We start from the raw sequence: 23,750 nt of genomic DNA, 5'->3' as shown, positions 1-23,750 counted from the left end.
AAACTATCTATTACCTGAAAAAAATATCTGAATCAAAAATCAAACTAAGTTGTCCGTTTGATGAAATCAGTCTTTTTAAAACCAAATTTATTTAGAAATAATTCAACTCATTATGACTGAATAAAATATTATGATTTTTACTATGCTGCATCAATAAATAAGAAAAAATTATATCTATGATCATAGTAAGTTTAAAAATAAGAGTAGGCATTTTCTAAAACAAAAAAATTAAATGAATAATTTTTAAAAAAAAATAAAGGTAAAAATCAAACGTTCATAAAATATAAGGGAATGTTTGTTTATGGTGTTGTATATGATAAGCGCGTCCGTGTGCGTGCTCTTTCTCTATGATTTATTTAACTGCAAACTCTAAAATAATCAATAGAATTTTAACTATCCATTAAAAATATGTGGATAACATAATAGTTACACGTTTTTATTATTTTTTTTTCTTTATCAATAATAATCTTTTCATTTTCCCATTGCTGTTAATCCTGATATATAGAAATTAATCAATACTAGTTGCCGTATCTTTGTGAAACTATGCAGCGTTGAGAATATTGAACAATTTCTTAAAAATATGGTACGATATCTTTGTGACAAGGAAGCATTAAACGTTTATTCTATAAAATAATTCTTCTTCTTTTTTAAACTAATATTTCTAATATTTGATATGTTTTTCTACATGTATATTAAGGAGGATAAATAAAAAGAAAAAACATTCTACTTTTTGTTCTACTATCTGTTCCTACATCTTTTACGATGAAAGATTTATATAAATAGAAAAAAATAAACGTCTTATGGCATTTCGGTGTAAGAACTTAATAAGGAAGTAAACTCATTTTCATTCAGAATCTTCAATAAGCATTAATGAAAACTATATCAAATAGCAATAGAACGCTGAGATATATTTCTTTTATATAACTACTCCACATTTTTATCTTTTGAAAGCAAATAATTGATAACCTACCACAGTTACAGAAACCCAGATTTATTTATTTCCTTCAAAAGGATTTCACTTTCAATCAAAATTTCTGAACTATTAAAGTAACAAAACGCATCGTGAGATAACCTTTTTCTTTCAAACGATTAATTTTTTTGAAAAAAAAAGAGTAGTAACTACTTTATGGATGTTACAGAATAATGTATTTCTTTTTCTGTTCTTCTTAATTATCTTTCTTTCTTGCACACAACTATTAATGATTTCATAAAGTGTTTTCAATCAATACCGGGTGTTTGTGTTTTGATTTTGCAACCATGGTCATTCTTTTACAGGGAATTTTTCTTATCTATGTTTTCTTGAATGGGATTTTTCTATCCTTTATCTGTTTCATATCTCATTTTTTGATCCAGTGTCTACATCAGAAAAAATAATATGATATTCCTAAATCTTTTCTTCCATTGCTTTATTTCTTAATTGTATCAAAAGAAGAATATCGTATAAAAAGATATTTGATTTTATTGTAGGACTAAAATGAGTTGCTTCCGATGTTTTAAAAGCAAAATATTTACATATTTTCGAAGATTAGGGTACGGATTCCCTTCCCACACTCATACACAATTTGCATGTATTTTTATAGCTTTCATTGTTTTTTTAACTTTTGAGATCATTATCTCATGTTACCATTACTGGTTATTTTGGTTATTTGCAGCTCTTTTATTCGAAAATTCTCTAATTGTAACTGGATCCTTAATAAGAATCCAATGAATCATTCGGTTTCAGTAACACTTCTACTGTTGATCAAATGAAAGAACGAGAAATATTTTTCAAGCCATTTATTATATTTTAATTTGTATCTGTTGTCTATGGGTTTGCAACGTGCTTAAATAAGTATTTTTTACAGAAACTATGATATAAACTTGGGTCTGGTATAAACTTTTATTCTAAAGTAACCTCTTATTATAGTTATTTTATGATTAAAACTTTTATTCACAAAGATTTTAAGCAAAGATTTAAATAATAAATTGTAATGTCTACCTCTCAAGAAAATTTCATTCGTTGTTTAAAACCAAATTATGTATCGAAATGTTTAGCATTGTTTTAATTCCAATTCAACACTAAAAATGTTTCTATGTCGGAACTTTAATTTATTTAATCATGAGACACATCTTCAAATTTTTAATGCTTATTGTCGAAACTTCCAAGTAGTCAACAATAATTTGAGAATGTTGCCCACAAATATTACTTTAGTTGCTCTTTTTTACTACTTAGAATTCAAAATTTATTTTTAGGAAATATTTAATGCTAACAAGATTTTGCATTTATCGATCTCATTAATGAGTAATTTTGATCTCAAAGTGCGATTTTTTAAAAATTTAACTCACTGTCGAAAATGAAGATTACAGCATCGTGAAAAGTATATATTTGCAAAATATAGTTCAGCAAACGTTTTTTATGCCTAACTTATTTTTTTACTAGATTTGCTTGGGTTCACTCAAATTACAAATCTTTTGAACTGAAGTTCTATAGTGCTTTGCAGATATAAAAAAGAAAATAAAACGTTAAACGCTTCAAGATTTAAAAAAAATATAAATATAAACTAGAACAAACCAAACAGAACCATTGACAATTTTTAAAAATTTACAAAATTCTAATGTTTAAAATGTTTAATTCTAAAGTTTAAAGTTAATTGTTAATTGATAGTGCAGCATAAAAAATTTCAAAGCAATCCTTGTATATCGTTGTAATTATTATTTACTCTGAAAGTATTATTTCAACTCAGGTGACACAACAGGTGAATTTATTAGGGAAAAAAGCAATTAATTGTTTGAAATGAATTTAAAAAGTTTCTCAAACGTTATGGAATTGTATTAAGTAAAGACTTGACTTTTAATCTGAAAAAACCTACTTTTTGTACCGAAGCAGTGAGTTGGAATTTTCAACTGAACTTAATGAATTCAACAATAAGAATGAGAGCAAAAAATATCAAAACAATTGAAACAAAATGTGCTCATTTCTAGTTCAGGCAAAGCGTATCACTGCAGCTGAAACGTATCTTATCATATGTATTCTGATTGAAAAAAAAAATGGTCATTTGCTATTCTTTGCACCTGGACGACTCATCTTTATTAAATGTCTTGAAGTCGACTTTGACCTTTGAATTCCCAGATTAAATTTCCCATTCATAACGCGTAACCGCTTCTCTTATGCAGTATATATAGGTTGCAAACTAAGTGCTCATTGAGCATTGTAAGATGGGATGGTTGAGGGTCACGATTTCCATATTTTTCCATCCCCGAATCCGCCATACCTTCACGCTCAAACCTGAATTCTATTTTTACTCTCAGTGAGAATTTCGATAGTCATGAAGCTTCGAGCTGAAACTGGACGCACCCCTTGAATAATAGCTTGTACTCATTCTATTCAACGACCTTGGCAGCTAAACATTAATTGCGCTTTATACTATCCTTGTTTTCTGCAAGCATTCTGTGATGTTCACATTTTAGTTACAAATAAACAAAAATCTTTTGAGATGTTTATGTGCTTATGGCAGTAGGAGTGAAAATGGATTGTTTTTAAGTAGGACTGCAGGACGCCAATGAACTCATTTTCTACAAGCTTTTAAGGAATGTTCCATCATTTGTGCGGATTTTCTGGGTAAAGTGTTTGGCATAGTGCACACAAACGGCAAGAAATAAAAGATTTCCAAAAGAAAAAAAAACATTTGAGAGTATATTCTCTATAATTTATTATGACTTGAAATAAAATTATGATGGCTTTTTTTTAAACTTTTTGAATTACAAATTGGCTTAAATTCTGCATTTAAATATGCTTTAAACAGACTCTTTTTATAGAATCTCTGATTAAAACAATTTCTTTTATTTCTAAAATTATATGATTTAAATGTAATACACAATATATAAAGTGTGACATTAAAAAAACTTTGCTTATGCCATTAATTAATAATAATTATTTCCAATAAGTAATAAAATTTAGTCTGAATTTCTTAAGTTGAATTAATATTTCCAATCAATTAATAGTTAAATTAATTAACAACAAAATTTTATATTAAAATGCTTTAAAAGTCAAGCATTATCTTTTAAACATTTCATCACGGTTTCTTTTTGATAAAATTAAGAAATTTATCTTAAAGAAACCGTCATTTATTTGAACAAATAAATGTCAACATTAAAATAGTCAATAATTCTTTAAAAAAGGTTGTAAGCAGATTTCATTGAACAATAGCTGCTGTTTTTTTCATTAGTTTATTTAATTATCTTGATTATATGTATATATATGTTTGATTATCATTGAGCTTTTGTAAATGGGCACAAGTTTGTTATAGTGTTCTCAAATTGAACTTCTTTCTTTCTTTTTATCCTATTGTGATATTCAAAAGCTAAATTTCCTCAAATACAACTCGCGATCCTAATAATTGAATCCTGAAGAAAAGTTTTAATTGACTTATCACAATCGTTTCTATACGTATAAAAGAAAAAGAACCATCAAATACAGATAAAGTCATACCATTTCGATCTGATAAGAGAAGAAAAGTGATTAGTTCGTTTTTTGGGTAGAGTAAAACTTAACAAACAGAGACCTTGAAAAACAAAAGAAGAATATATATCTATTTTTTGCCCATCTATTTAAAGAAGTAGAATATCGAAGCGAAGTTTTAATTAATTGACTTATCAGATCAGACACGGAGCTACTAGAAATCATTCCGCGTGAAATGGGACGGTTCACCTTTCCACCTTGGGTGCCAATTCGATAAGGAAGTACCGCAGGTAAAGATCTACTTGCTCTCTATAGCAAACTTCTGGGTCGTTCTTCATAAAGATATTTTTAGATAAGTCATCCAGCAGATTAATAGTTATAAGGGGAAAATGTAGGTCATTTCATAGTTTCACTTATATCTGTTGAACCCTTTGATAGACTGTTCTAGTTTCATACTAGAAGACGTATCCGATAAAAGTGAATTCGTATTCATATAGCATAGAGCACAGCAGAGAAATACGGTATGGTATATTGGCGAATTTAAAAATGTCTTCAGAAATGAAAATTCATTCATACCAACATAAAATCTAAAACTTGAATATAGCATGACAGAATGATTATTTGAAATAGAATCAGTAGTAAACGCTTACTATGACCCATTTTTAAAAGAATACTATCCAACACTTTAATGGTATGGGGGAAAAATTAATCCTAATGAAGAATTTAAAATTGAACTTTAAATAAACGCTGAAACTCCACCACGTGACCGTAATCAATTTTGCAATAGCGCTTTGAAGCGAATGCGTATCGTTTATTAATTCCATCTCTACATTGACTTGAAATTGTTTCCATAATAAATTGTAATGGTTTGTTTTTTAAATGAGACTAGGACCATTTTCTTCTTTCTTCCATAACTTGATACTTACGCTTAAGGATAGAATGATGTGCTAATCACTTTATACTTCAGCGCGTTTTGCACGTAAATCGTTAAATCAATTCCAAGAATGAACTGTAGCGTCTATGATTATTGAGATAGCTTTAATTGCTGAACGAAACTGAGTGTGATGAGGTATTGTGTAGGTTTGATGGTTAGTAAGATATCGCCAAGAGAGAGAGAAGCACATTCCATTTAGCGATTGTGTCTGGCATGAAGTGATTACTATAATAATATAAATGATCAAAGATACAATGTTGCAGCTGATGGAAAAGGTAGATAGTTGTCTACTGATCATTACTTACAGAAATGTGTTAATAATCTAGATTTTCAAAAAATGAAAAGTAGTTTCACCACTCAATTTTAATAGCTAGGAAATGGAGGAAATGGTCTTTTTATTACAAGAAATTCACTTGGTACTTTGCGATCGCTATAAATGTTTCCTTTCATTTGTCTAGTAATGATAAAATTTCGTCGCACACAAATATCTATTTGTTCGCTTGCGCTTACGAATTGTGATGTTTTTGAAATAGTTGCTAAACATCGTAAAACATTTTGAGAGCGGGTTTTAGCGTAATTACATTTTATTTATATAGCTTTATTTACAATTAAAAAAATAACATTTATAAAAGTAAATTCAAAGATCTTGACAAATTTCGTTTCATTTCGCCCATGAATAATTATTCATTGATGGTTTTTAATTGATTTTGCTATAAAGATTATAAAATCTCTTTTGACGACAAATTTGAATTCTTCTGTAGCTTCGTTTTGTTCGATTTCTCTTTTTATTTCATGTTCAGATCCTGTGAAGATATACATAAAAATTATTCCATATCCGTTAGAATCAAAATGATTGCATTAAAAATTCAAAATGAATCGAGATTAAATGAATTAATCTCGATTTCAATTAAGTAAAACACTGCAATAAAATATCGAGAATAATTACTAATATTAAACTTGCAATCATCGTATATACAGAATCTGAATACTAAAGCTCTTATATTATCATTTAATAATTTATTTTTATTAAAAATGTACGAAATAAAAATAGATAAATCTAAATAAATATATTTCAAAAATACTTCTGAAATTTTGTTATGCATTTAGTAAGAATTTACATTTATCAGAATTATATATCAAATTTTACAGCATTAAACACTTTTTTTAGTAATAATACTTTAATTTTTAGTCTTTTCAAAGAGTCAGTATGAAATCATCTTGTATAGCACACCATTTTCTCTGATAAACAATGAAATAGAAATTAACATAACATTTTACATTGATCACCATTAAAAAATAAAATAATTACATCTTTGGCTGAAAAGAATATTACAGTATCTTCCTTTATCATTACTCTTTTCCTCATCATCGTAAACAAAGAGAAAGATCCAAAAGATGATGCCTGATCTATGGATGATGCTTAAAGGTTAAGGGAACATCCTCGAATGATGAGGAAAAAGGTCGGCACTTTTCCAATCTGGCTGCCGAGAATGAACTAATTTTTGTAGCAAGTGGGTGTTAGATCGACCTCCTGAAAGGTCGTAATACTGATCGTGAGCATGGAAAGTTGCAAAGCTTCCATTTCGATGAGATTGGATTGGATAAACTGGTTGATGATTTGAAATTAGATGATGTAATTTACTTCTGGTTAGTTTGTTTCTAATGATTGGACAAATCCATCATCGTAAGAGGTTAAGTTCAATAATTCCCTTCTAAAGTAAATTTTTACTACATATTTTCGAAATTTCATAAAAAGGCTGTCTTTAAAAATAATAAAATTAAATAATAATAATAAAATTAAAATTAAAAAATAATAATAATAAAATTAAAATTAAAAAATAATAAAATTAAACTTCAGTATTAAATTTAATTAAATAAACAGATTAAGCTTTCAAAGTGCAAGGTTAATTTGGCCTCTAATGAATGCTAAACTTGGATAAAATGTGATATCCTGTCACAGCAAAACTTATCCAATACTAATAAAAATAAAGATGTACTGATAGTAGGGCAGTAATTGCTATTAAAAAAACCTCACGCAGCGATTTGCTAAACTGATATATTTATCCATCAAAAAAGTAACCCTTAGCATGAAATCCCGCTTGGAATATTAATGGTTACAAAATTCACATCTCCATTTCTTGTTCATTACAATGTCCTCACATCCAATGAAAAACAATGACAATGAAATAAAAAGGTTTCAATATTAGATGTAATATGAAAAAAAAGGATAAAAGGTGATAAATGAATAACAAATAATGCATTTTTAATGAAAAATCCTTTAAATTTCAAAAATCGAATACTTAATAACTTCTATGTCATAGAGTCTTTATATTCGTGACACTGACACTTCAAATACGATCTGTTTTAAAGTAAAAGGGAAAAAAAATCAGAAAAATTTAATTTTCGCTTGGATTCGGATTAATCATCTGATATCTATTCAGGCAAAAGAAGAAGTATAATAATGATATCATGAATAGCTCTTGAAAATTAAATTTATTGATGATGTAATTAATATAAAGAAATAGTGTCTAATTAATAGGAGAAACATTTCTTTGCAAATTTAAATTAATAATTAAGTTTATAAGTATGAATTCAGTGATTATCGTTGCAATTTAGTTCGAAAGGATTTATAAAATTTGTTTTCCGAATATTTTTATTTTCATAGCTAAGAAATTAATATTTTTTGATTATTTTTCTCCAAAAAGATTTCTTTCTTTTCTGTCAAAGCGAAAGAAAATAGTCACACTTGTATCAGAAATATTGAGAATAGAATACTAGTTGCGAATCCCATACTAACTTTAGTTGGTTAATACTTATATCACACTTTATCATACTGAAAAAAAAATGTGGAATATAAAGATTATAATACAAACTGTGAATCCTATGCGAACTAAAGCTGCCACGGGAAACAACTAACGACAGCTTAAAATTTCTAAAGGCAACTGCGATAGACCTCATAGGAATGGGACATAAATTTCACATGGAGTGAGAAAATATCCATGTGAAAATTTATGTGAATATTTGCCTTACCAGTTTAATTTTGAAACTTGTTAAGAATATTGAAACATGAAAATAGGATATCATGTCACATCAAATCAGGAAACAAATGCAATTATTCATTCAAGATAAATACACGATTTTTGTCGTATAACTGTGAAAGCTCGCGAGAAGACCGCATAATAAAGAAATCCTCAATAAGTGCGGTATTTAACTTCCAGTTTAATGTAAATTACTTTCCGGTTAATCTTAACATTCATTGAATAATAATGAAGTTTTCAAACTAAATTTCTCTTAAGAGTTTTCTCAGCATTGTCTTCTAGAAAAGAAGATGGAATTTTATGGACTCGTGAAGGAAGTGAGATGCAGTGACATATTTTATCGTTTTGGTCCTGATTTTTCTTTATGTAATTATTTCGGAAGTAAAAAGAAAACATTTAACAATAGAGAATTATGTTATATTACTGATAACGGGAATAAATAAATTTTATTTCAGATAAGTATTTAATTACCTACGATAAATTCGTTTCTGAATTCTTAGGAAAGTATTTGAAATTTTGATAAAATTTCTTTAAACTCAGTATGCATAGAAAACAATTTTGTTATGAATATATCATATAGATTGTAATTTTTTAAATATTTATTACAGATCTTGATTGCTTGCTTAAATTATAAAATCACAATTGTATAAGTTGGGTTTAAGCTCAGCCAGCAATAAACCATCCAGTAAAATCATGCATGCGTAGAAACTGTACAGCAGCAAGTACTTGCCCCTTCGAGACAAGAACTTGCTATTGTCCGCTTTCACAGAGCATGCACAATCTTCTTTCTGCGGATGCATGACTTACTAGAATCTTATAACTAGCTGAGTGTAAACCCACCTTTAGTTACATAAGAAAAAATATTTTTATTTCGCATTGCCAAAGTAAAATAACAAAACAATACTTGCCAAATCGGGACATTATTTTTGTAATGAATTGCTAAAAGTAAAGAAAAAAAAGATAAAATTATAAGTAATTTTATATTAAATTATTATAAAATTTAATAATTGATAATTTTATTTTTTATTAAAAATAAAATAATTTTCATTTTTGCAGGATATAAGATTATATTATTACGATTTGCTTATATTTTCATATTATTGTAACGAGTCTGTTACAAAAAAATATGAAGAGAAATTACATTCCGGATTGGAAGTAAGAGATTATAACATTAAATAAGAAGAATTATATCACATATTGTAAAAATCTCATCATATCTTTAGTGTCCATTTTATTGGACTGTGTTTTGATTTTTCTCTTTATTTTATTGTGTTTTCTTCTGTAATTACTTCGGTTTAAAGAAAATTGGGATGGGGTTTTTTCTGAGATTGCGTCCACCAATAATGTATAATGACAGTTTTAGGTTAAGTGTCCGATTTTATTTAGTCAGTTTTACAACATTTTTGAAAAAGAAACAGATGACTAGGTTACATTCCCTTCTTTTTCACATATCATAAACACCTGATCTAAAAACGCTACATTCTAAAGAAAGATTTATGCAAGGACTTTATCATTTGAATATAGTTGAAGTTAAATAATGTTGGATTTCCATGTAGGAGGTCCTGAATAATTAATTTTCTACCAGCGGACATAGAAAGCAAAACTGTGTCATTCTCTGCCTTTTTCTTTTTTTCTTCCAACGTCAATGCAAATTAAACAAGAAAATGATAAATGACAACTTGTTCGGTAGTTGCTATCATGAAAAATGAATGTTGTTTAATATTCATTCGTCCATTTTTCTTTAAAAGAGAATAAATAGATTAGGATTATTTAAATTTGTGTTTTGCTGTAGGAATGTATTTATGTCTGAATGCCAGTGTTTAAAATTAGCGGTCTGTAAATGAAGGTCAGTCCTTCCTTCTGAAAACATGCAGTATTTATGTCAACAATGAATAAAATATTGTAAAAATATTTTGGTGGTGACATTTTCATAGCAATATTAAAGCGATGTTTATTTATTTAAAGCCCGATTCTCACTTATCAATCTTTGTTTAACCATTACTAAAAACAACGTTTTCATACAATAGCTCAATTTCAAAGAGAATTTCAGCCTAATCTCAATGCTTTCATTTCTTTTTCTTTTTGCAATTTTTTTGTATATTTTCTAATTTCTTTCTGCTTACATTAGTAGTATTATTATTTTACTTATACATTCATAATTATATGGACTGAATGTTGCAATAGAGTAATCAAAGACTGATTGTTACAAGAATTTATACCTTAAATGTTAATTATAAAAATACACTAACTTGTTAATTATAAAAATGTTAATTATAAAAATACACTTTGTCCTCTTTTTTTTTTTTTTTTACTTTTGAAAATTATAAGTAATACTTAAGAGTGATTATATTCTTTATCTATTTATAGCATGTTCTACACCTAAACTAATAACACTTTTTTTGCACTTATTTCACCAGTTTTGTCGCTACCTAATTACCCTAACAACCTATTTTTATATATTTTCTAAACATAAATAAATTTAAATCTGATTTTTTTTTCAAAGCAATAATGCAAAGCAATTTCAATCAAATAATCTAAACTTAATTTTATTAATCCTTTTATTGAAATATTAATCCAGTTTTTAAGTTTTTCATACGGATTTATGCTTTTAGGATATGTTAATTAACTCTGGTTTCTGAAGAATAGAGCCATAACTTCCTCTATCATTTTTTCCCCACTGGAATTAAAAAAAGAAAAGACATCTTATATTAAAAATTTGGTTACCAAATATTTATTTCACTTCGTTAATAAACATAATTGTTTAATTTGCTTAAATTAACTTATTACTTTTTATCTATAATATAGCCGACAGAAGAAAAAAATTATATTTTTACAACTTTCCGAATTTCCAGCGTTCCATTTAAATATATTTTACATATTCAATGAACGTAATCCTTAGTAACTATTATAAAGATTCAAAATAATGATGAAAAAATATTTCCTCTAGTATTACAAGCAAACTAATTATTTGTTATTTCTTTGTTTCAGATACCTACCATGGACGTGGCTGTTTTTAATAGCTGGCGTCGCTTCTTCCTATGATCAGCCAACTCCTTTCAACATTGACTATTCGCCTGAATGTGCCCTCGTCCTTAAACAAAGCAAAGGGGGACCTCCTTTTAAAAGGTCGCTTGACGCTGGTTTAAGTTACCTTGCAGACTATATACCAAGGTAAACATGCTGTTTATTGTTTGAATGATTTTTTTTTTTTTTTTTTTTTTTACATTTTATTTTTTTCGAAAGACATGTATGAGCTCACCGTTGAAAATAACCATTTTAAAAAAACGTTGAAAAATAATAAATTATGTCAATTGATTAATATGCCTTATCTTTCTATATTCTTAATAGTAATCGCAATAGTGCATGATTTTAAGAATTTTTATTTATTATTATTTATTTATTATCTTATTGGCTTGAATATAAATATATATAGATCTTTAAATACCTCCTCCATTTCTTAATTATGTTACAATAAGTAAATAAAAATTGTTAATAAGAGATTCTTAATGCGAATTCAAAAGAAAGTATGAGAAGAAAAATACTATTTTCAAACCCAAATTTATTATTTCAAAATCCCTGTTGTTCAACTTATATATCCATATTTAAGTTTTAACAAAATATGCATAAAATTGTTTGTTTCTTTCTTCCTATAGTTATATTGTCTGCTCAGAAACTATGATTATACCTGTTAACAGTTCGTTTAAAAAAAATTGTTTGTTCCTTCTTTGCTTCGTTTCGAAAAAATTCATTTAAAATAGTTCATTGTAAATTGCATTAAGTGTGAATCTAAATGAAATGTGAATACATGAATATCATTGCAAAACTCTCTTTTCATATTCTAGTTGGCAAAATGAAAACATCGATCAAACATGTATTCGATACGAAGACATCAACAGAGCGTTACACGAGGCCCGTAGAAAATTCGGTAAGTGTAAATAAAGAGTCCCTTTGTGCGTATTCTGCTAATTCCTTGTAGGCAAATATTCATATTCAAGTGTGTCGATGAAACTTCATATAAAATACTAACAAAGACAGCAAAAGCATTTCTAGTGCAGCAAGTTTGCAAATAAGAAATCACTGCCTTGAAAAAGATAATATTGTCCTTCAGCTATAATCTTGGGCATTTTAAAAAAAGGATGTTGTCTATGAAACGCGTTCCATTATTTTACCATCAATTTTTCAAATTTATTTTTGAACCATTGTTTTGGTACAGAATAAACCCAGGGAGAAGAAAAAAAAACTGTTTTAATTAATTTAAATATTTCTGTTAATTAAATTAACAATAAAAGATTTTCAGTGCTATTTTTTAGTTGACACCTACTGCTTTCTATTGGAAATACGTTCTTTCAAATACTATTAGAAAAAATAGTCATATTGTGAAGATATTGATCGTATTTAAACCGTACTTTAAAGTACAGTCAGTAAATAAAACGTTAAACAACCAAATGCGTTCGATTGGAGTTAATGAAAAACTTGTTTTGGCACTTTATTCATTTATTTATTATTTATTTTCCTTTATTTTAATATTTTTCAGCAATAACATTTGAATATATTTAGTCAGAAAAAAAAAAGATTTGTTCACCATTTTACAATATAAAATCTTACTTCCTTGATAATGTCAATTTGAACTATTTTTTATTTTATAACACAAATTTATGAAAAACGAAGCAAATATTTCTGAGGAAACAACTGGATTCAAGAATTATATTTGAAATTTTATCAAGGCAAAAAGCGACTGCCTTAACATAAATAAATAAATAAATTCAGTAATATTTTATATCTTCGTTCAATGTAACTAAAAAAACAATGTCTTCTTAAAAAATAGAGCTTACTATTACTAAGAGCTCATACTCTATTTAATAGCTTTGATAGAAAAATATTCGATAGGGATTTATAAATTGTTTTCAAAAAATCATACGACAAAATTTATTAATCTGACTGGTGTGACTTACCAATAAATCGACATAATTCCAAATTTTTTTTCATTAAAACTTAGGGAGTGTTGAAATGTCAGAATACAGCAGAATCTCGAATTCGAATATCTTCAAGATTTCGATTCTACATCTGTATTGCCCACGCAAACAAAAAAATCAGTTCAATTTTTTTTAATTTTATTTTTATTTCAGAATAGTTCATTCATAATATGAATGATTATCTAAATTACTATACTTATCAGTGAACTTTTCAACACACGCGTGTCTTCCGTTATCTTCTAAAGAAATCTCAAATTCTTCAGGCATGCTTCATTGGCCGCATTAATATTTTAATCAACGTCAAGACTACACGGAAATAGAGCCTGAAGGTAGGCAGCAAATACCAGTGAGTGATTTTTCCATCTTGTATTCTGAAATTGCCTGGGGATCAATGAAGTAGAAGATGGAAATCTTAAGACAACATGTTTAACATGTTCTGAAGGATCTGATTGCCTAGATGATATTCAAAAGGAACAGAAAATTATTGCTTCTACAGATATACAAAACATCTAAGTAAAAAAAGAGGAAATATGATTCGACTAAAGTTTTTAATGAGTTTTATGAAGATTACTATGAACTCCAAGTTTCGACAATAGATGTTACACCTCTCTGTAACACATAAACAAAAATATATGAAGTTAAGCTAAGTAATTCAAAACAAAAAAAATTGTTATTTTGCTCTTATTTTTCTTGAAATCTACATAAATTGCCTAAAAAATATTTCTTCTAATGAAATGCTTTGCTTAGAACGTAATATAACATGCAATTAAAATAATAATAAAATTAAATTTCATTTTGAGAATTGATAGCATATTATTACTTTCAAAAAGAACTTTAATATTTTCTTTGTTTATTTTTCTAATTAATTTTTCAGTTGACTGAAATATTTGCCAAGGAAAGTTTTACCAGAAGAAAGATACAAATTTCTTTCGGAATTTTTAATGTAAATAAATTTAAAGTAAATTTTAATTCTTGTTTATTCAAATTTCAGTTATTTAGCTTTTGACAATGTAGGGTGAAATAAGGTTAAAAATGATTTTAATTAAATTTATTTGAGCAAAAAAGGAAACATTGTTTGAGAAAGCCTTCACTTTCAATCGGATTCATGTCAATTCAGTAACAAATAAAATTTTTGTAGCTTGAGGAGCAACTGATGCATGTGGACAGAATAGAATGTACTCCGAGAATACATTCTGAAAAGAAAAAGTATATTGCAACGTATGTAATTTGTTATATCTATTACCATAGCTGAGTTTAGCATATTATACTAAATTCAAAATTAATTTAAGGAAAAATTAAAATGTTGAAACACTTTGATATCTCGAAAGCGGTCTCTTGATTTAAAAAAATTCATTTAGTTATTCAAATATCTCACGTCCAATTTCAGTTTATTGTATAAGGTACGATTTTTATTCATTTTTAGAAATGTAACAATACTTAATTATTTTATGGATACCTTTTTGTGAATACTCATTATTTCTTTGTCATTCACCAAAAATACTTTCACCTCTCAAATTGTATGCTATAAAACTTAACTGTTTTATAAAACTACATTTTTGCAAACTAATTGAATTTAAAATATATTTCTTTTGCTCTTTTAGGAGAAGAAGTTCCGTATGAAGTCAAAGAACTTTCTTCAGTTTATCCAAAGGCGAATCATGTATCTATACCTGCTGAAATACTGTTGGAAACAGTTCGAATTTTGGCCCACAGGTATGTCAATTTTCTCTAAATGAAATTTCTTTTCATTTGCAAAAAATGCATTCCAATCGAATTTCCATTGACGTCCCGCTAAAAAATCAGTAATCCTTTTTTATAAACTCATAATGCCTGCTATTCGTATGTGACCGATTTTCCATCAGCATGGGAATTTTTATTATAATACTTTTTATTGAGTTATAATCGTTAAAAAAATGTTGGATTATTATAAAATATTATTCGCCTTGTTTAACGTCACATTTACGAGTATTCAATCAAATAAGTTACGAAATTATATCTTTCATCGGAATAAATTGCTTGTATTTCTAAAGAAAAAAGATGTTTGGTGATCTTTGAGCTACACCCATGCGTTGAATTCGTTTACGATAAAAGGAAAAGTGAAATTAAAGGCCCTTACTCAGCGACAAGTGAAAGTGAAATAAAAAACACGCTGGAAATTTTGTTTTGTTATTTAAATGTTTTTAACTTCTTTCGCTTGGAGATTGAAACTAAAAAACAAAAATGACATTCAAAATGTGTTTTATTTAATATGCTAAACAATTTTCAACAGAAATAAGAGCATTAAGGCGTCAGTTGAGAAATCCTTTCTTTGGAATATTTATCTCCAGCCAGTTTCTTTGAGCGCTTTGAGCTTTTGTATTTGCTTATTAACGAGTTTTTGTGGTAGTACTGTTGATTGCTACAAGCCAAGTCTTTATATATGCTTCGGCTAGATTTTGTTTTCTATGTTTTCGTACTCTTTGTAAAATAAAGCAACGTTACACGTTATCGAACTTGCCTTTCCTCACTGGAAGGATTATATGTAAAAAGTCATTAAAAATATTATTTCCCTTTACAAGTTCGTGAGTTCTTATTACATTATTATATATTTTGCCACATCAGCTCCAAAATTTATGCTTTTATATATCAACAAGCATTGACGTTTAGTTTTAAATTTTCTTAACTACAATTTTTGCCTCTTTTTAACTTCAGAGTATCTCGCAGCAAGAATTTCTTATTAAATTTTAATGTCATACGTTCGAAGTTTAAATTTCGATAAATCATTAAAGCAGCTTTGGATATCAAATTTCTTGAAATAGCATGGACGCAAATACTGATCACAAAATTTGCACCAAATTAAAAAAAAATCTTTACAAAAATATGGAAAGAAACGAAAGTATTACCAGAAAATATATTTATTTAATGCGTATTGGCATTTCTGCGAGTACACATTGCATTGTGAATATTTTTAATTTTTACATTATCTGAATTTTGCACAATGCATTCAATGTTATGATTACTTCTGAATCCAAATTGGGCTTTCTGTAGTGATTTTTGAAATGGCAACAGAGTTATGGAAAGAGATATTATCAAAACATAAAAAATGGAATAATCTTGAAGCAAAGCCATGACTTCAAAATCAAAGAATCACTCGTTTGAGACTCGATTTCACTGAATATTCATAAGGAGCTAGTGCATGTTAAATCTTCTTCCTGCTACTGTGGCAAATAAGTTTAGAAACTATGCTAGCTCTCCTGTCATCTTCAACATGGATAAAAGTTAAAAATCTCAATTCTGAGGTAGATTACACTTTATTTATCTCCAAAACATTGTGTTAATTAGAGTAATTTTTAATTGGAATATTCTAATCAAAATTAAGATAATTTTCCGTTTATACTTAGTTAAGATTGAAAAACATGTAGCATTTTCTTTACTTCTTAGTAAAACTTTCTTTCTTGGAAAAAAATTTTCATTTACATTCTCCGAATTTTTTCTAATCTGCCCTTTTGTTTCAAATTCCATTAGAAAGCTAAGCATAAAAAAAGAATATTCTTTGTCCTGTTCGGATAAATTATCTGCAATTCGGAACGTTTCTGGATGTTTTTCTACCTCATACATGTTATAAAATAAATGTTATTGATGCTTTGCATGAGTCGTTTCCTAAGTGAAGTGAAGAAGCGATCGGAATGCGGTCGATCGCGAGGAAACCCGTTGACCGATTTGCCATTGAGTCTCCTTTTTCACCCACGGCAAGAAAAACCCTCGGAAAGAGCAGTGAAAGTAAACCATAATCGTCACTGCACCCACGCGCTCATGCGAAACTTCCTCTTTCTGTTACGTCAGGCACACCATCGTTACGGTACAGATGATGAAATCACCTGCCGAATCCGAGTTCTAAGCTTTCACCTGCGGTTTGTTAGGGAACATCCATGTAACATGTCTAGTAAATATTAATGATGTGATGCAGAATAGCTTGTAGCAAACGAAAGCTGCAAAATACTCCGCAATGGCAGAAGTTGGCTTATCTTCATTTGCTGTAATAGTATTTCCGATATAGAATTTTTTAGTGTATTTGTATTAATATAAGGATATAAATTAATTATAAATGAAACTTTTTTTAATTGCGACAGTGTTTGTTACTAAAATTACCATGATAATTTGTTTAAAAATTGTTTAAAAATAAAACTATTTCGAAAGGTTTCATTCTTAATGTTTCATTCCTTTATTTGCCAATACTATACATGAATACAGAGTATTATTGCAATTGCACAACGAATGATCTTTAAATTAAAAATCTTTAAACCTTTTGAAATTTGGCATAGATTGAATGTTCAGCTTAGTTGTGGTACCTTATAAAAATGTCAAGTATCCAAATGGTATAAGATGTTTAAAAACCGCAGTGAAGAAGCAGAAATGTTGATTACACAAAAGCAAAAAGTCAGTAATCTGCTGGAAAAGTTTTAAAGCTAATATTTTCTGACGATTCACAAAACTTGTACATCCATTTTCTTCATAGATTCACAAGTTATCTGTATATCCATTTTTTCATAGATTCACACGTTATCCTGTACATCCATTTTCTTCATAGATGAAGATAAAATAACATAGATCGGCATTTTTAAAGAAGGTTAGAGTACAATCAATCCAAAAAAAGTTTAATTTCAATTCATATTGTTCTTTTCTATGTGGACAATAAAGAACCACCGCAGAGCTGTTACATTTCCCCTATAGAACAAACAGGCTTAATACTTTCAGACTTGTTTGTTTATATCACTTGAAGTTACTTAAGATAAATTTGATTTTAACTGGATGAAGAAGGGGGGAGGAAGTTTTTACCCTCTTAGCTTTGTATATATCTAATAGTTTCTTTATATAAATAAATAAAAAAAATCTCCCTATAGCATATTGGAGGAAATTTGAAGTGATGAAGGAGAATAAATAAAATACACGGCATCGTTTTGATAAGTAGTTAATTTTAATTCAAATAATTTTTAAGAAAGTCCCATTTATATACGACTCTCATATTATCATAATTAAAATATTTTAACATTTTCAGTTAAGCAATGGCATATCTTCACGTCAGCAATTCTTAGACAATCAAGTTTAGAGATATATAAATCAGTTTAAACTAATGAATAGTATTAAAGATAATTTACAATTGTGTATGTAATTCCTTTATAGAGGCAAAATAAAGAGATGTTGATTATAAATCGCAGATTAACCTATTTTACTTTTCTTATTAATGAATGTATATACATCCTGCTTGAATAAAATTACTTTCTTGTTAAATAACAATAAAATAAAATCTTATGTTAAACAACAATACTTTTCAGGAAATAAAATTCTTTTAGTAAATAAAGTAGTTTATTATAAAAATAAATAAATAAAATTAAAAGTATTAGCAAAACAAATATATTTACAAAATTTCGTTTCAAAATACTGATAGTCAAAATATGAACTCAACTGTTCCAAAAGAGAGGAATTTTTACAAATGCCAAGACGTACTGGACTTATATCCGACTCAAAATATATTATAAAGAAAGAAAACCATCGCTTGAATTAGGATAAAGATTTAACTTACTAAAAATTATTCTGAGATTCCAAGAAAGGACAATATTGTACAAGATGATTCGAAATCCCTTATTGTAAATTTTATTTATGAAGAAGAAGCAGAATCTTGATCTTTTAATGCATAAGCGATATGAAATTTCCACAATTTAAAGCAAAATATTCCATATAAACTCATAATTTATCATTCGCAAATAAATATATGCAAATATTCTCGAAAAATTAGTATTTTTTACAATTTTATATAATATCTACACGGGAGAAATCTAGTTGAAGCCCATTATAAAACAATGAATTGAGGATTTTCGTAAAAATCAAATCAAATAATATATATAACATTGTCATAATAATAGTAATATATATATATATATATATATATATATATATATATATATATATATATATAACATTACGTCAACTATCGACAATGCAGCAACAATAAACTGCGAATAAGTACAGCAAATATAAGCTGCGAATAAATACAGCAACAAAAATTACGGCATCTATAGAAATAAAGTTATAATTTTTTGTAAAAGTAATAAATCTTAAACGTTGTTGACTTAGGTTCATTCCCTTAATTTATTCAGTATAGTTTAGGAAATCCAATGGATTGAAAGAAAGCATTTTTGCTTCTAGAATTCTTTACTTATATAGAGTAAAATAATCTCATTAAAGAATGCACGCTTTTTGATTCTCTGAAACTTTTTAATGGGCTTAATGAATTTCTGAAAATAAATTGCTCATTTCCAGCAAGGCAATGTATACGATTCTGAAAAATTATTAGACTTTCGAACAATAATTAAATTCACATCTTATTATCGAGGTTGATTAATCCAAATAATTCGGCGAGGCTTTGAAAAAATGCAAGAGACCTGTCTTGCTTCACACTTAAGGGGTCAAGCAATAGAGGAAAATCCTTTTTCTTATCGTAACTTTTATTGAGACTTAGTATTTCACAACGAAAAAAAATGACATAGATAAAAATCTGGGTAGAAAGCGTTACCAGTTTCTTTCGAACTTGAGAAAGCAAGCCTAGACCGTTAGGTAACAAGGCGCGAAGATTACTGAACTCGCCCCAAGCTAACGTCCTTTGTAGGTCACATCCTGGAATCTGATCATAGCAGCTACTTTTCTTTTCACTTTATTGTCGTTTTCCAGCATCTTACCAAAAAGTGCTTTGTGAAATCTTAACACGTGATGGTGTGTCCATTTGCTCGATAGGAATCGGTTATTAGAAAGATGGAACAATGTCTCTCAATATACAATTTAAAAAAAAATTCCAGGTATTAAATGTCTAATGCACCAACTGAGTTGTGATTCATGTGAATTTCAAAAAGTGAAATTTTTTGCTAGTTTATAAAGAAAATCTTTGAACAATCAATCTTCCCAACTACAGAATTTCAACCGAGAAAACCTTGGAAAGTATTAAATTCACCTCATAAGCTTATAAGAAAAATTCTGAAAGCGCTGTTTAATGGAAATTTTCTATAAAAATGCATTTCTCTTACTTTTTATGTTCTCGCCTTATATTTTATTTCTTTAATAAATAAACTGAATTACAGATATCGAATAATAAAACTCCATGAATAAGGGGAATTTCTATTGTTTCTTCAAGACACGTTATATTAAACATATAAACAGTTCTGTTTCTTCAAGAAGCGATTTTAAACAAATAAAGAGTTGTAAAAAAATAAATAGCAATATCAGTAGCAAAATCAAAGAAAAAAAAATGATCATAATAAACATCTCTGAGCCAATGTGTGGTTATACTTCTAAACTATGAAACAGGAAAGTGTAAGTACTAAAATGTTGTCATTTGAGCGTCAAAGATATTGTACTTAGGCTAAAATAGAATATTATTATTTTCGCCGTTTTCATTTGCAAAAAAAGAGTAGTTTTCAAATAATTAGAAATGAATTTTTGCATCGATCTGTATAACGTCATATCATCAGATGAATCTCAACATTTCTCAAAACATCATTAATGTTTTAGTAATAAATAAGAATTTTGTTTATTGAATATAACTATTGGCACTGTAATAAATTCTTATTTCGCTATTTGAATATTAATGTATTTAATTTATTAATTTCCTTTTTATGAAGAATCTAATAAAATTAATTTTTTTCGACGAAAAGAAATTTTCGAATATTTGTCAAGAATACTTGACTTGAATTAACTATTGAGAGTGTTCAGACACCAATGGGCAAACTGTACAGAATTCGAATCTTTGCTTTCTAAACATAAAAATTGTTCCAAAGAACCATATTTGTACGATGTATAATTTTTGAGACCAAATATGATGTCATAATGTGGTAAAAATAAGCTTTAATATAAACAGAAACAGTAGTACTTTCATGCAACATATTATTTATATGAGAACTACTTAAAATACTCACGGCGGATTTTGAAGAAAGCATTTGCGTGTGCCTTACAACGGCTAACTGTTTGCAATTTAACATAGTACGGTTGTAAAACCAGGAGAAGTGGACTTCTCGAAATTTCCTAGTATACTCTCCGATAAAAGTCTTACCTCCCTACCCTAGCATAAAATTTTGAATCTTAAGTAAAGCAGCGAATGTCTTATAAGACATTAGCAAACAATAGTAACGAAATATAGATTTTGGCGCAAATCTAGGATTTTCATTAAATCTATAGTGATAATATGTATTTTGAGAGCTTGACATTGTAAACACAATGACTTGAAATCGAACTTTTATTCAAACGACAGTTGTAATCACAAGATCACAGATAGAATTTTACAGATTTCAAATCATTGTGTTTACAGGCACGTGCATTAAAATACAGATCAACAGACGGTCGATCCTTCGCCATATTTAGTCTATCTCGACAGATCTCAAGATCTATTAATACGTTGACATCCAAACTGAAACATAGCTCATGGAATGGATAAAAAATGAGATTATAAAAATGATTTTTTTATGCTGCTTTAGACATTAACATAATGTAAGCTTTGAAATGAAAATTTTGGGATGAAAGAGTTAACTAATATTGAAATTCATCACAATTAAGCTTAATAATCTGGAAAAAAAATGCTTCTTCAGAAATTTTAATATATGTTTTCCTTCTGCTTTGTATTTACGATATTAAACTAGTTTATTCATAAATATTAATTATTAATGATAAACTATACATATGACATATACAAACTTTAACATATTTTATCCGAGTTTTGATAGTAATTTACATTAAATGTTCATCGAGTTTAGACATTAAACTTGCATACCAAATTTTATTTAGTCAGTTCATTACATTTTGTACTTATTGAGTTCACTTACACTTGAATACCCGACAGACATTCTTTCTCTAAATATAACTCGTTCAAAATTGAAAAAGTTTACAAATTTAGATTTAAATCTATATACCAAATTCCATTCGTCTTGACTCCAGCGTTTTTAAGTTCACAGAAAGACGAATAGGCAGACAGACAGATATAATGCCAAAAATGTGTTTTTCGAAATCAGGGAACTTTGACCCGGGGAGATTCATCAAAATCTCTAATTCTAATTTTTGACGAGTTCAGTACTTTCTTTGCACTTTTTATGAGAGAGTAAAAATTAAGACCGCATGCAGACGAACAACTAAGTCATTTCTCTGAAGTAACTAGGCTTCGATATACCTACTCCTTTAGATCCAATCATATCCAATGATTGTGACTACACGATTGGTATCCTATATTTAAGTCATCATATTCCATAGTTTTAAAAAGTGTTAAATGATGGTTGTTACCTTAATGTTGCCCTTTTTAAATTGTTGTTCTTTTATATCTATGAAATCCTAATCTTTTTAACCCTATAAATTACAACTTCTGTTTTTTAAAATCTTTTGTATTTTAAATCTGTTTTGGAATTTCGTGAGATTCAATTAGGCTTACTTCTCTAACATCTTATACTATCTTATCTTTTGCATTTTTCTTGAAATCCATCATCCCTAGAAGTTTATTAACAATTTTTCATTATACTCAGAGGTGATGATTCTCCTTCTGTATAATTTTCTCTTATAACACTCAAACAATGATACACTCGCAGATGAATATCTTGGAAATAGTTTGAATTAAAATTTGGATTCCAAAATAATAAATGTAGAAATGAATTCTTTTTTATTCAATTACATATATCTTAATAATATTGCGATTTCATTAGATTGGCCAAGATAAACAGATATAGAAATGTTACTTTATTGAATACCCCATTCGGTAATCTAAATGTGACATAAAGCTTATTTATCATTGTATCATGAAAATACTTTTTTAATTTAAAAGTAATTAGCACGAAAAGAAAAAATTTCTTTTAGCTGATTTATGTATGATAATGACGGAAACAATAATGAAAGCTATTAATATTCTTTTGATCTTTTTCCCTTCTGAAACCGTTTCAGCCTTACTTAGGAATGCGAAGCAAGTTCTGGCGAGGTAACTCATCATCACTGCACAAGATGAGAAAAGAAAAACAACATTCGCATTTATGCTCATTAAACCGGATAAACCTTACTCGAGGACACATCAATAAAAAAAGCATTTTAAACATCGAATTAGATTGATCTCTGATCGTAATGAGATGAACGATCTTCTTGGCAATTTTCCTTAAAAAGATATTTCTTCCTGCTTTCACTACTTTCACCTGTGGTGCAATCCATTAGCGTCGTGATGTAAATTGGCGCAACATCGGGACAGTTTATTAATTAGTTAAAAAAGATATGAAGAGTTTATTGATACACTTTCATGATTGGTAAGTAGATCAAAATTGCTGTAGACAACCTCCCCTTTTCATCTATCACCCTGCGTATTGATGAAAGATAATGGA

The 23,750-nt window shown here is 28.0% G+C and overlaps 1 protein-coding gene across 1 annotated transcript in view; it reads left to right on the top strand.

Moving 5' to 3' along the window:
* LOC129973085 (peroxidase-like) overlaps positions 1-23,750 on the top strand; it is an 84,064-nt gene that overhangs the window by 34,697 nt on the left and 25,617 nt on the right. Inside the window, exons 2-4 of the mRNA XM_056087461.1 lie at positions 11,399-11,581; positions 12,253-12,335; positions 14,985-15,096. Of these exons, the coding sequence (XP_055943436.1) occupies positions 11,399-11,581; positions 12,253-12,335; positions 14,985-15,096 (378 nt within the window). The remainder of the gene's footprint in view (positions 1-11,398; positions 11,582-12,252; positions 12,336-14,984; positions 15,097-23,750) is intronic.

Source organism: Argiope bruennichi, chromosome 6 (genome assembly GCF_947563725.1).
Source record: "Argiope bruennichi chromosome 6, qqArgBrue1.1, whole genome shotgun sequence".
Taxonomy (NCBI): Eukaryota; Metazoa; Arthropoda; class Arachnida; order Araneae; family Araneidae; genus Argiope; species Argiope bruennichi.
Note: the sequence above shows the minus strand (reverse complement) of the source record. Positions and strands in the feature narration are given on the sequence as shown.